Source organism: Haliotis cracherodii, unplaced genomic scaffold, assembly GCF_022045235.1.
Source record: "Haliotis cracherodii isolate W230 unplaced genomic scaffold, xgHalCrac1.p SCAF_7, whole genome shotgun sequence".
NCBI classification, from domain to species: domain Eukaryota; kingdom Metazoa; phylum Mollusca; class Gastropoda; order Lepetellida; family Haliotidae; genus Haliotis; species Haliotis cracherodii.
The window spans coordinates 62,638,027-62,652,930 of record NW_027266330.1 but is presented as its reverse complement, the minus strand read 5'-3'; the positions used below and the strand labels follow the sequence as shown (position 1 = coordinate 62,652,930).

Sequence of the window (14,904 nt, the reverse complement as noted above, 5' to 3'; positions counted from 1 at the left end):
TCAAGTGTTAGAAGGTATACCCAAAAAATACATTTCCTGATATAATGAAATAACTGCTTTGTTGCCAAAAAACTTTCCTTAAATTTGTTAAGATTTTCATTCGACACAGAGGACCAATGGATGCGATGTTTTGTGTCGTCCAATCGTAGCCTACGACAAATCGGTCACCGGCTGTCTCAGGTAGTAGGGATCCCAGTCAACCACAGGACCTCTGACAAGATGGCGGGAAAGTACGAAAAGCTCTGTCTGCTCGGATCTGGCAGTTTTGGCCAAGCATGGCTTGTCACAAATAAAGATCAATTGAAAAGTGTCCTGAAAGAAATCAAATTGACGTCACTATCAGAAAAAGAAGTTGACCAAGCGTTGGTTGAAGTGACTGTTCTTGCTAAGTGTCGACATGTGAATGTTGTGAAGTATCGAGAAACATTTGTGGAAGAAAAATGCCTCAAGATAGTGATGGAGTATGCCGATGGAGGTTAGTTCACGCTTGTAGGGTGGTGAGTTTTACGGGAAGCACTTTCGCACATGTCATTTAGCGCCTGGTGTGGCTGAGTTAGCCGAGAGCCGCGACGGCGTCCTGACACATGGCGGCAGTCAATACATTGGCCTGCAAAAGGCTGCATCACGCGTTGCTGTGTAACGACTTGACGGTCAGTCAACACATCGGCTGTGGTTGAGGCAGAACTAACCTGTGTGGCTCCAGTAGCTTCATGTAATGCACGCAATCGGAGGCTCTTACAGATTGTGTTCGCCACTGTTTCCATTTCAAGATTCATGGGTTAAGCGTAGAAATGGGCGTAACCTGTTCTACACAACTAGCCTAACCCTATAGAAAGATAAAAAATTGAGATCAGTTGAGATAAAAAATAGTTTTTCTTGAGATATGATATTATTTTTGAAGTGGCATTTTGATTGTGATATGATGAACAAGAGAGATAGTTCAATGGAAATACTTTATTATATTAACGCACACGTTTGAAGATTCCGGGGTAGAATAGGTCTTCAACAACCCATGCATGTTGTAAGAGACGACTAACGGGATCAGGAACACAGGCTCACTGACTTGGTTGATGCATGTCATCGATCCCAAATACGAAGATCAATGCTCATGATGTCAATAACTGGATTGTCTGGTTCAGAATTGATTATATACAGAACGCGGCCATATAGCTGTAATATTGCATAGTCTGGCATTAAACAACAAACAAACAATAAATGCAACATTTGTGTAGATACTAACACTGTTATCATTGTAATAAAGAAGTTGTAATTCCATTGAACCATCTCCCTTGTCTATATTTTGATATTTTTGGGTGGTGAACAGATTCTTTCATGCCGGAGTTCATGCTTGGATGCATCCAGTATGCATCATTGACTGATTGTTCTATAATCCAAAAAAAGTTTATATTGGCGTAGTGCACTTGACCTAGGGGTCCTATTTCATTTGGCATGTTTACCGTATTTTCTTGAGTATAGTGCGCACTTTTTTTCCAAAAAACACAGCTGTGTAGAAGGGGGTGTGCATTATACACGAAATAATGAGTTTTGATGGTTTTTTCCCCATGGAAAGATATTACCGTGAGCACGTAACACCGGTAATACCATCTCAACAAATCCATACTGACGTATGCAAATTTATCATGTAATTACACTGTCTGGCTATAAAAAGTGTTCTTTGTATATCTGGTCTTATGTATGTAACTTAGTTCATTAATTTTATTCAAAATTCCTTTTAATATTGTTTGAATTAATTTCGACGAAATTGTGTGTGAAGCGATCAGAAGATTGCCTAACTCATCGTTATTAACAGCAACCACGGTCAGATTACCGCTATTGAGTCAGAGGCCTTTCAAATTTGTACTGACCAAGTTTTTCATCACCCGTTCGTTTGCCGGAATTCGCTGAAGGGGTAGATGAACGGTGTATTTTTCTTCTGTGCTTGACATTCGAATTCTTTTTCTCCAAAATACTGAATCCGCTAGAGGGGAGTGCGCATTATACATGAGTGCGCACTATACTAAAATACGGTAGTGTAAATTGTACACTAACCCTATGTTGAGAATTGCTAGACCACATAGAGGTGATGAAAGCCAGTGGATCTGTCATAACCCAACTGTTATAAGTGAAGCAGTCGGGGGTCCCTATATTAAACTAGAGACACAACATAGGTGGATTCAGAGGGGGGGTTCCAGGGGGTATGGACCTGACTTGGGTGATGCATGTCATCATATCCCAATTAGTGGATCGATGCTCAAGTCAATCACTGGATTGTCTGGTCCAGACTCAATTATTTACAGACTGCCTTCATATAGCAGGAATATTGTTGAGTGTGGCATTAAACAACAAACACACAAAACTTGGCCAAACCACTTGTTCTACTAGGTAATACGGTCATATTATTCGTATCAGACTGTCAACAGAATATGGGGACCATCACATACCCTACCCTATTCATCAGCCTTGATGTAGTGTATCTATTTAACAATGTTCCAATAGGTCCTGCGGTTTCTTTGCTACAGTATTTTGATCCATGGAGCTATTTGTTCTGACAAAAGTCTTTGATAGACATTTAGAAGTTGGGGGGCACGGGTGGCCCAGTCGTCTAAGGCGCTGCGATTCACTGTGCAGAGTTGTGTCCCTTTGGCACACCAGAAACCTATGATTGTGGGTTCGAATCCCAGTTTGCCCCAATTATGTTGTTAGGTTTGTCAGCACCATACCTGTGCTCGTGTGTTTCACCGAAGTGGTAAATTCCCGAGACCTGCTGCATCACTTCGGGCTTTCCTCCCACATTAAGCTGACACGCTGTGATGTAACTCAAATACTCTTAAAAGCGGCTTTAACCCCAACTCACTCACTCACTCGGGGTGGTCGTGTAGCCTAGTGGTTAAAGCGTTTGCTCGTCACGCCAAAGACCCGGGTTCGATTCCAGACATGGGTACAATGAAGGCCATTTCTGGTGTCCACCGCCGTGATATTGCAGGAATATTGCTAAAAGCGGCGTAAAACCATACTCCCCTCACTCACTCACTCACTGTAATGATGTTTCAGGGCTGCTTCTTTCCCCTTGTCGCTCTGATGAAGGGATGAAGTTACTCTGAAATGTCATCACAAACAATATAGACGTTGTTATCCAAAGTTTATTCTTCAAGTTGAAGTCAACTTAATCCTGTCCTTTTTTCATTTTCATCTCACGAAAACTTGCATCGTTGAGTTTTATTTGTTTCAGGAGACCTACAAAAGAAAATACAAGATCAAAAAGGAATTCATTTCTCCAAAGAAGTAAGTGCCTGGATAACAATAAGTTTTGATGATCACTTCTGAAGATTTCCCAAGTAACCAAATGCCAAATTAACGTCAATTTCATCTAGGTCCTTTAGATTGATACTTAGAACAAGGTTTTTTAATTTGATAGGAGTCACAGCTGGCCCAGTCATCTAAGGCGCCGCGATTCGCTGTGAAGAGTTGCGTCCCTTGGGCACACCAGAAACCTATCATCGTGGGTTTGAATCCCGGTTCGCCCCGATTATATTTCTAGGTTTGTCAGCACCATACCCGTGCTCGTTGGTTTTACCGAAGTGGTATCCGTCTGAGACCTGCATCACATCAGGTTTTCCTCTCACGTTAAGCTGACACGCCGTGATATAACTGGAAACTTGAATACTGTTAAAAGCAGCGTTAAACCCAGCTCACTCATGTAGAAGGTCCTTGTAAAGATCTGTGTTGGAATTGGTCTTCAGCATTCCATGCATGTCGGAAGCTTCAGGCTCAGTGACTTGGCTGAATGCGTGTCAGCGTTCCCTGACGGTGTGGATCGTTGCTACAGTATCAATCACTGTATTGTCTGGTCCAGACCTGTTTATTTCCAGATTGCCATCATATAGCTTGAATATTGCGTGGCATTTAACAAACAAACCATTTGAAAGACCGATCTAAGACGTATGGTTGATTGCTTTACATGTCATAATCATGTTTAATTAGATACAAATTATATTCTGTTTCAGATTGTGTTTGATTGGTTTGTTCAGATCGCTTTTGCTCTGAAGTACATTCATGGGAAGAATATTCTCCATCGAGGTGAGCACAAACCGTCATGGAAGACCTGCCTCAAACTGTGTTTTCACATTGGTTATTGAGGCCAGACTTTTTTTAATACTTTGTTTGTGAACCTGCAACACCTGAAAATTGAAATGTTCAAAATTAAGATTTAGTTAGAATTTAAAGCAGTGGATTTTTTATTCCACCAACCAGAAATAAGTAAAATGATAACAAATAAAAATAAATAAATTGAAGGGCATCTTGTCTGCTGTCTGTGCTTGTGTAAGTTTTGAAGAAGTGGAAACAGTAGATTTTGGAAAGTGTAGATTCAAGAATCTATTACCGTATTCGATGTAATAAGCGCCCCGCTCTAATAAGCGCCCAAGGCGATATTTGCTAATATATTGGCTAGCACCCCTTCCAACTGATCAATGTACACAGACTTCTTCATTCTTGTATAATACACACTCGTGTGTTATATGCACCCTTAATTATGGGCAATTAAATTCTGGAAAAATATATCTTTCGTATATAAACATTTCAGGCTGTCAGCACAAACCACGAAATTTATGATCTTTTAACTCAATTGTTCTCTTCTGTTTTTTCCCCTCCTTCAAAACATTTTGAGGAAACCAAAAAAAGTATATGAAATTGAATTTATGTAATTTTAAATTCTGACCGAACGACCTGAATGTTTAGACACAAAATCCGTAACTGAGAGCGAAAGAAAGTTTAGCTAACTTTTGAAATACAAACTTGTTATTTCAAACTTATACGTCAGTGTTATAACAACCGAGCTGATTTTCTTCATGCTTGTAACAGCTGACTAAAATGTGAATCGGGTACTCAATATACAAGTCCGGGTGGTGAGGTAGCCTAGAGGTTAAAGTGTTCACTCTTCGCGCCGAAGACCCGGGTTCGATTCCTGACATGGGTACAATGTGTGGAGCCCATTTCTGGTGTCCCTCGCCGTGATATTGCTGTAATATTGCTAAAAGTGGTGTAAAACAATACTCACTCACTGAACAGAAGTCAAGGTTAAGCCCTGCTTACTAACGTTGCAGTGTGTCACACACACTGAGGGGATTCTGGGTTAGACGTTGTCATTAGTAACCTATGCTTGTCGCAAGACGATTTTATGGACTTAGTTTATTGCGTGTCATTGTAACCAGGGATGAGAATCTTCCACAGATCTGCAAATTTTAGTGAACACAAATTTGTTAAATTCCGATGAACACCCTATAAACACCCTAAAATTATGGACCACGCTCTTTTGAAAAGACATTTCAGCTGAAAAGGAAAATAACCCATTCCCATCCCTGTGTAACTCAACAGTGTAAAGAATTGATCACAATATCAACCACTGGATTGTCTGGTTTGGACTCCGGTATAAGCTGGAATATTGCTGAGTGCGGCATTAAACAACAAGCAAGCATACTAGGCCGCAAAATTATGAAGAAATAGTTTCTTTGTGTGTCGTGTAACTGTGGGAATATGGAGTATGGAGTGTCATAGCTTCTCTAATCTTCCTTGACAGACCTGAAACCGCAGAACGTGTTCCTGACCAGCCAGAACATCGTGAAGCTTGGTGACTTCGGCATCTCCCGCATCCTGCAGAATACCATGGACCACGCCGTGACCACGATCGGCACGCCTTTCTACCTCAGCCCCGAGATCTGTCAGAAACGACCGTATCCTTCTAAAACAAAACCGGGCAATAACTCTGCCTGACAATAACTCTGCCTGACAATAACTTGTACGTTCACCAGCCCCCACACATCATTTTCAGTTAATTTGCCTCCTACATTCCAAGGGACATTTAACAAGGGCTACATGGTTCAAGCATTGATTGCTACCCAGATATTCCATCTTCAATCTTCCATCTGTAAGAGTTCAGTTTCCACCCTTGCCGAGACTAGGCTGGAATTATTATGCTTGATCGTAGCGCCACCAGTGGCTATTAGGAGTTCTGTCCCTGCTATTTCCCGCCATGTGGAACTCAGGTTGTGACTAGGTCACAAACCCATGCTTGTACGAGATCTATGATATGGCTAACCACAGTGTAAGACAACATTCACTCACCTGCATTGTTTTGTGGTTAAAATGGGATCATGCCCAGGGTTAGATCTAAACACTAGCCCGCTGGCCAGGGTTAGAACTAAACACTAGCCCGCTGGCCAGTGTTAGAACTAAACACTAGCCCACTGGCCAGGGATAGAACTAGACACTAGCCTGCTGGCCGGGCGCTAGTACAAATTCAAGTGGGCTAGTACAAATGTCCTTATTTCCCCATGAAGTTTACATTACAAGGGCATTTTATCTTTACCTGGGCTAGTAAGGCTTTAGTTCTAACCCTGCATATTGCCAAGTCCTGGGTTTGAATCCCAAACTGGGTACAATGTTTGAATCCGCGTAGTACGTCTGTGTTATGATGGGTCCCCGGTAACCTCTGCTGTCATGAGGATCAGGTGGTTAGACTCAATGACTAGACTGATAGCATGTCAAAGTGTCTAATGGCGTGAATCTCTGCTTTAGAATATCACTGAATTGCCTGGTCCAGACTTGATTATTTACAGACCGTCGTCATAGAACTGGAATATTGCTGAGTGGGGCGTTAAGCAACAAATAATAACTGAAGTTATCCTTGGAACTCCATGACTTGATATGGCGGGGAATTTAACTAATTAGTTGCCATGGTTACCAACATCTCTAATTGTTTCCTGACCCACCTCCAGCTACAATCACAAGAGTGACCTGTGGGCCCTTGGCTGTATCCTGTACGAGCTCTGCTGTCTGCGAGTGCCATTTGATGCCCCCAACCTCACGTCCCTCGTCTTGAAAATTGTGGAGGCAAAATATCAGCCAGTTCCCACGTATGTATCAGGGTGTACTCGTACGTATCAGGGTGTACTCGTACGTATCAGGGTTTACACGTTGGTATCAGGGTTTACACGTACATATCAGGGTCTACAGGTACGTATCAGGGTCTACACGTACGTATCAGGGTGTACTCGTACATATCAGGGTTTACACGTACATATCAGGGTCTACACGTACGTATCAGGGTGTACTCGTACATATCAGGGTTTACACGTTCGTATCAGGGTCTACACGTACGTATCAGGGTGTACACGTACGTATCAGGGTTTACACGTTCGTATCAGGGTTTACACGTACGTATCAGGGTCTACACGTACGTATCAGGGTCTACACGTACGTATCAGGGTGTACTCGTACATATCAGGGTTTACACGTACATATCAGGGTCTACACGTACGTATCAGGGTGTACTCGTACATATCAGGGTTTACACGTTCGTATCAGGGTCTACACGTACGTATCAGGGTGTACACGTACGTATCAGGGTGTACTCGTACATATCAGGGTTTACACGTTCGTATCAAGGTGTTGTAGACAGGAGCTGCCATTGTCTGAAATTAACATCTTGACAGTGAATGCTGGATTTGACTTGTGAAGATCTGGGGTCGAATAGGCCTACATGTTGTCATATCCCAATTGCATGGATTGATGCTCAATGTGTCAATCACTGGATTGTCTGGTCCAGATTTGATTTATATAATACAAATTGCCATCATAGCTTAAATATTAACTGAGTGCGTCGTTAACAACAAACAAACAAAACATGCTGGACTTGATGGACAAATGTAAAGAAAATGTTTTCTTAAAACATCAAGTCTACACTGACTGTCAATGAATACAAAGTGATGCATTTTTTAATTAGATGATCAGGCAGGTTGGAATAAATTTTGTCTATCCTGACGGTAATTTTACAAATCAGTTGATAATTTCAGACACTGGATGCCAGGACATGTCAGTATTTCAGAAACATTTACAGTGAGAACCTGAAAATAGAATGGTAACAACTTGGAATACCAATGGTAATATGTCCTGACGACAGGGATCAACTGGTATGACTTCTAGATTTTCATATTTTATTTTACCACAACCTTTTAGCATCTACCATGAAATGGAAAAGTTGAAAAGTGGGATTAAGTCTATCACATCACAACAGACGGAACATTCATATTTCATCTTTGTTTAGTTCATTGTCGATGTTAGAAAACAACTGTTAGGATCTGTCGATTTAGCTTGTCCTTATTATACCTTTTTCTGAAAGTTTCAATGTACTTATAGTGCATTGTCCAATAGTTTTTGAAATATTCAGTACGGTTGATGTCCTTTGATTTCTTTTTAAGGCACTACGGCCCCCTGATTGAAGACCTGGTCAGCGTTCTGCTCAGCCCCAATCCTGACAAGCGTCCGTCTGCTGAACAGCTGTTGACCGTACCTAACCTCCAGCCCTACATTGAGCAACTTCTCAAAGGTCATATCGAAAGAAAACGCAGCATTACTGAATCCACCCCTGAGTGTGATCCTCCTCTGCCCAAATCCTGCAAGGACAAAGTCGATCCTCCAAGTGTACCCAGAAACATTGAAAAGCCATGTCGTATGGAGAAAAAAATGGAGGGAGTTGTCTCCCCTTTGATACGGGTTGGTCTGAGGCGAGATTCAATACCGAAGGTCAAGGTCAGAGTGACGGGCAGGAGAGCGTCTGCTCCAGCTATATCACATTTCTCTGATATGCGTGCTTCAAGTTGTCACCCTGCTCGAATCTTTAACGGCAGAGTTATTTCCCCTTGCATAATGGAGGAAACAAGTAGCCCAGAAGCAAAAACACCGGAGAAAAATCCACCAAAGTCGAAACATGCAGACCGTATTCCTGTTTATAATAAACCAGATCAAAAAAAGATTATTTTAGAAAATAAGGTGAGGACTGTTCATTCCATGGTAACCATATTAACCCTATAACTTTCTTGATCCTGCAAATCTTGTTGCAGGACTACCAACCTATCCTATCCTTTCTCTTCGGCCTTGATATCTTTGGACAAGTCTGTCAGCCATGTAGCCTTGTGATTAAAGTCTTAGCTGAATCGCAACATGGTACAGTGTGCGGAGCCCCTTTCTGGTGTCTCCTGGGGCACGGGTGGCCCAGTCGCCTAAGGAGCCGCGATCTGCTGTGCAGTGTTGTCCCTTGGGCACGCCAGAAACCTATGATTGTGGGTTCGAATCCCGGTTCGCCCCGATTATGTTTCCATGTTTGTCAGCACCATACCCGTGCTCGTGGGTTTTTACCGAAGTGGTAAACATCTGAGACCTGCATCACTTCGGGCTTTTCTCCCACATTAAGCTGACAGGCCACGATATAACTGGAATACTGTTAAAAGCAGCGTTAAACCCAACTCACTCACTCACTCTCTCTCTCTCTCTCTCTCTCTCTCTCTCTCTCTCTCTCTCACTCGTCTCCCCTTTCTGGCGTCGCCCATCGTAAGACATTGTGCTAGACCTCATGGCCCAAGTGGGGTTCTGGGTACGGTCCCTATCACCGTGTTGTATGACTGTTGTCATTGTTGTAAACAAGTGTGTGATGTTACTGTTTGGCTTAGAAGGCATTTCATATTTAATCTTTCAATGTGACATTTCAGTTTTGGCAAGTGTTGAAAGTATAAGGACGTTGAGATCATGTCAGCTCTGTCTTCAATGACACTACTGGTTCTATAGGTTGCTTAAACCCACAGCCAGCAACCCATGCTTGCCGTAAAAGACAACTAACGGGTGGTCAGTCTCGCTGACTTGGTAGATGTCACTGTATCCCAATTGCATGGATTGATGCTCATGATGTCAATCACAGGATTGTCTGGTCCTGACTCAATTATTTACAGACCGCCGCCATATAGTTTGAATATTGCTGAGTGCGGCGTAAAACAACAAACCAAAGCAACCAATTAGATTTACATAAGTCATCTGGTCTAGTCTGAACTAAACACAAACTTCTCAGGCTGATTTAGAAATATGGAAAATGTTTCATTAGTTGTCTCCTCCCCAGGAGAACATCCCGTCGATGTACAAGGGGGGCCGCGTCTTGCGGCGCCACTCCCTCTTCACTCCCGCCATCAACTCCCTCGTCAAGACGCAGAGGGAGATCATGTCCTGTCAGGTTCCGAAACGCGTCCCCAAGGCAAAGAACGTGAGTACCACTTAGACCAAACAGTAGCGGACCCTTGCTGTCCATGGAGCTCTTCCCGGTCACTGGGGGCATGGATGGCCCAGTCATCTAAGGTGCCGCGTTTGGCTGTGCAGAGTTGCGTCCCATGGGCACGCCAGAAACCTATGATCGTAGGTTTGAATCCCGGTTTGCCCTGATTATGTTTCTAGGTTTGTCAGCACCATACCCGTGTTCGTGGGTTTCACAGAAGTGGTTAACGTCTGAGACCTGCATCACTTCGGGCTTTCCTCCCACATTAAGCTGACACGCCGTGATATAACTGGAATACTGTTCAAAGTGGCATTAAACCTCACTCACTCACTCACTCACTCACTGTAATCCTTGCTGGCTGACACCCAGGCAGGTTTGAAATTTGCTTGTATTATTTATAACTAATCAAAACTATCGATTATTGCATAGGCAGTACTATTGGTATTTCTTAATTCTCATCGATATTGTACATATTGTAGAGCAAACAACTACAATACATCAATAGCTTGATATATAGTTACACTCCTACTTGTATTGGTACCAGTAGACCTGTGAAGATCTACACTGTGGACCACTTTCCCTCTGATCAACAATCCCCGTGAAGATCCGGGTAAGAATTGGTATTCAGCAACCCATGCTTGTTGTAAGAGGCCACTAACGGGATCGGGTGGTCAGGCTTGCTGACTCAGATGATGCATGTTATTGTATTCCAATTGCATGTATCGATGCTCATAATGTCAATCACTGTATTGTCTTGTCCCCCATTATTTACAGACTGCTGTCATATAGCTGGAATATTGCTGAGTGCGGAGTTAAACAACAAACAAACAAAACTATTTCAGAACACATAAAATTAAGTAAAACACACAGACAACTTATGTCAGGGCCACGTCATCAACAATTCCAATTTACATTTAGAGGTATCAAATCTACAGTTAGACTACCTCAAATTTCAAATTACAGTTGGTTTATCTCTTAATTAACCCAATTCATTCAGTGGGTAGCATGTCCATCTCTTCACAGGGCCCGCCACCGACAATGAACCTGTACCGAGTTTACCTGAACTCCCAGTCTGAGTGTGAGTCTCCCGCGACTGCAGCATCGTCCGTCAGCTACACCACCGACGACGACGTGTTTGACTCCGGGCACACCCCTATGAGTGTCTGCTCCAGCAGGCCCACCAGCTCCATCAGCTCGCTCACCTACAAGATAGACAGCATGACGGTGGCCGAGACTCCTCCACAGGGTGTGCACTTTCTTCATACACAGGGGGGAGGGGGGACACGGGTGTCCCAGTTGTCTAAGGCGCCGTGATTCGCTGTGTATAGTTGTGTCCCCTGATTATGTTTCTGGATTTGTCAGCACCATATCCGTGCTCGTGGGTTTCACCAAAGTGGTAAACGTCTTGAGACCTGCATTGCTCATACTCAGGGACCAGTTCAAAAGTTTGATGGTGGATAAAAACTTCATTTAAGTTTTGAGACAAACCCCCAAACTTTTTTAGTTTAGTGGCCTCTGTGACACATTCACATGTTTTGCCCTGCTTTAACAGAAGTTATTTACTTGGTGCTGAAAATCATTTGTAGAGTTTTATCAAATCTGCCATTCTATATCATGTATATTACACACTGTACTGGAGGGAGTTGAAACTAAAGTACCTGGGTCATTTTGGCTTAGTTTAAGCAAATAATGATCATCATATTGCTGGAATATTGCAAGAAACAAATATTGTAATTCAGTTAATTTTTGATCCTGTAATATGCAATTTGTGTTTGCAGGGTAATATAAAAAAAATTAATTTAAATTTAATTTTCACTTGTCCTTTAAACTGATCTGCTAGGATGACATGGTGACACTGACAGAGTTGCACCCCTTGGGCATGCCAGGATATATATGTATATTTCTTGCTCTGTCCGCACCAAACTTGTGCTCATGGGTTTCACACAAGTGGTAATTGTCCAAGACCTGTATCACTTCAGACTCCCTCTCCCTTTCTCCTCTCCCCCTCTCCCCCATCAAACTGACACGCTGTCATATAAAAACTCACTCTCTCAATACTTGTCTCAGCCTTTGACTCACGTTGTGTTTTCAGACTCTCCGACATCAGCTGTTTCCAGCTCCTCCATGAAACAACTTCAAGTCCTGTACGAGTCCGTCATCGCCAATCATGGTAGCACACGCAAAGCTGTGGTGACCTTGACCTCCTACCTGCAGGAACAGCTGGGGGCCCAGTCGTTCCAGCACTTGTACAGTCTCGTGTTGGACAGCGCCAAGTCAGCCACTGACTTCAAGGTCTTGAGGGAGAAGGCAGGAAAGAAGATCCTGTACATGCCGATGGTCATTCAGCTGCTGCAGCTGGAGAACGCTCTGGGATAGAGGCGCGATACGACTTGGACATCTGTGATAAATGTCTTTGATATTGTTTCAGGAACTGTGTATCTCAACACAGTACCTGGTAGATTTTGACAAATTGTTTGGTTTCCACACTTGAGATTATTGTAAGTGATGCAGTGCTGTTAAGGTTGTGAATGAAGTCTGGTGTTGACTGGATGTGATACAGTGTGCAGATGTGTGTTATTGAAACCTCTTCTGTGACTTGATTGAAACCTGCTGACTCCATGAAACATGGTGTGCAAGTCCATGAAACATGGTGTGCAAGTCCATGAAACATGGTGTGCAAGTCCATGAAACGTGGTATGCAAGTCCATGAAACGTGATGTGCAAGTGCATGAAACATGGTGTGCAAGTCCATGAAACGTGGTATGCAAGTCCAAGAAACATGGTATACAAGTCCATCGTGGTATGCAAGTCCATGAAACATGGTGTGCAAGTCCATTGTGGTATGCAAGTCCATGAAACATGGTGTGCAAGTCCATCGTGGTATGCAAGTCCATGAAACATGGTTTGAGAGTCCATGAAACATGGTGTGCAAGTCCATGAAACATGGTGCTAGTCAATGACAGTAGCTATCTGTTGATAAGAATCCTAAAGCCTTATGGTATTATTTAGAAAAGGGCATATAGACGTGTTCAGCCAGCTTTTGGAAGATTATTGCCATTGAGACCTGTGATAAACCCTGTGCTATGTTCATAGTTATTATATTTATGTACGAGATTATTACTATATTTATACGGACATGTCCTTTATATGAATATATTGTACAAATATGAAGAAGTATATACACATCTGTGCTACAACAAAAATATATTTTTTTCAGTCTCCATTAAATGCTGCAGCCAAAATATTTTAGTGTTGTCATTAGCTCAACTGGACAAAAGTCAGTGAAGCTGTTTCCAGTCGAGTTCTTCTGAAATTAGCACTTTAATGAGGTCATATATACAACTGAAAAGAATTTAAAGAACACCCAATTATCATATGACTGCAGTAAATCTGTCTAATATAGTCATATGAAAAATGGTCTGTTTTTAACTTCTTTTGCGTAGCACATAAATGTTCATGTTTGACAGCTAGACATCAGATCACATGGTACACATCTAAGAACTTCCACTCAACTCTGTATATACGCATAAAAGTTGGCAACTGTTGACTCCAAATTACAGAGACATTGTCTTAGTTTGTCCCACATGACACTAACTAGTGTCTTCAACTCATGACGCATATTCCATAGTCCCTCTTGAAAATAAGTGACCACCTCCGTGGTCTAGTGCATTGAGCGTCTGCCCAAATAGCGGAAGGTTGGGGGTTTGATTCCTGGCCTCGTCATATCAAAAGACGTTATAAGATGGTACTTTTTGTTTCCCACCCCAGCGCTCAGGATTAAGTGGCTAAAACAAGGATTCGTCGACTTGGAGAAAGTATACTGTGTCTTAGTGGGGTTTAACTGCGGCATGATATCTCAGTCGAGTAAAATTATATCCGACATTAGTCCCAACTATAGATTAACCTCTAGTCTCTCAAATGAACATATTTTAGAGAAGAAAACGGTTGTTAAATTATAGAAATTACATTAATAAAAAGGAGGCCAGAGACTCTTTGTTATCAGATACTGCAGTAATCTGGACTTACCAAATGTTTGTTTGTTTTTTGTTGTTTAACGCCACACTCACCAATCTACCAGCTATATGCGACGGTCTGTAAATAATCGAGTCTGGACCAGACAATCCAGTGATTGACATCATGAGCCTCGATACACGCAATTGGGATATGACATGCATCAACCAAGTCAGCGAGTCTGACCACCCGATCCCGTTAGTCGCCTCTTACGACAAGCATAGTCGTCTTTTACGGCAAGCATCAAAATCAATTGTGCCGAATTGAACATTGACCACATGATCCAGTGATCAACATCATGAGCATCGAAACATAAATATGTACCCATGCCCCATCAGTAAATGTAAACAGATGATTTTATCAGTTTGATTAAAGAATGAAATACCTGATTCTTCACATTTCTTTTTATAAATTCGGAGGAACATCAGATAATAAGTTTCTTGTGGCCTTGCGTGAAATGGGTCCGTCTTAAGAATTGAGAACGAAGCGCTTGTAAAATCCGTCATGCCTGGGGGACAACAGTTACCTGACCCTGCTCGTAGACTCCACGCAGCGAATCCCACTCTGAACTCCTTTCAGCGCGCCCACATTAATATATACTATCCCGGTATACGCTTAGGCAGCTAACGACATTGTAGGGAACTGAACAGTGCCGAGAGTACATTGTCGCCCCGCCCATATCCGATCGGCTGATCAGGAAGGCACAGATTGATGCAAGGTCGTCGCTATTTTACACACTTTTCGAGACCGCGGAAGCGTACCGCTTTTATCGAGTGGTATAGCTCTTCGTATCTCGCGTA

At 42.5% G+C, this 14,904-nt stretch overlaps 2 protein-coding genes across 3 annotated transcripts in view; both read left to right on the top strand.

Annotated features, from left to right (window-relative positions):
* Positions 1-219: 219 nt before the first annotated feature.
* Positions 220-12,469, top strand: LOC139447141 (uncharacterized). The gene is made up of 9 exons (XM_071228324.1): positions 220-475; positions 3,230-3,282; positions 4,005-4,077; positions 5,576-5,729; positions 6,774-6,911; positions 8,256-8,826; positions 9,944-10,084; positions 11,117-11,339; positions 12,186-12,469. The coding sequence occupies exons 1-9, from the start codon at positions 220-222 to the stop codon at positions 12,467-12,469; spliced, it is 1,893 nt and encodes a 630-aa protein (XP_071084425.1).
* Positions 12,470-14,748: 2,279 nt separating this feature from the next.
* Positions 14,749-14,904, top strand: part of LOC139447581 (glycerol kinase 5-like) — a 69,364-nt gene continuing 69,208 nt past the window's right edge. For both annotated transcript variants that reach the window (XM_071228989.1, XM_071228988.1), the window contains exon 1: positions 14,749-14,822. The gene's annotated coding sequence lies outside the window, so the exon portion shown is untranslated. The remainder of the gene's footprint in view (positions 14,823-14,904) is intronic.

Coding starts and splice junctions, on each gene's coding strand:
- LOC139447141 (XM_071228324.1), top strand. CDS start 220: ATGGCGGGAAAGTACGAAAAGCTCTGTCTGCTCGGATCTGGCAGTTTT. Junction 6,912..8,255: donor AAATATCAGCCAGTTCCCAC/GTATGTATCAGG, acceptor TTTCTTTTTAAG/GCACTACGGCCCCCTGATTG. Junction 8,827..9,943: donor AGATTATTTTAGAAAATAAG/GTGAGGACTGTT, acceptor TCTCCTCCCCAG/GAGAACATCCCGTCGATGTA.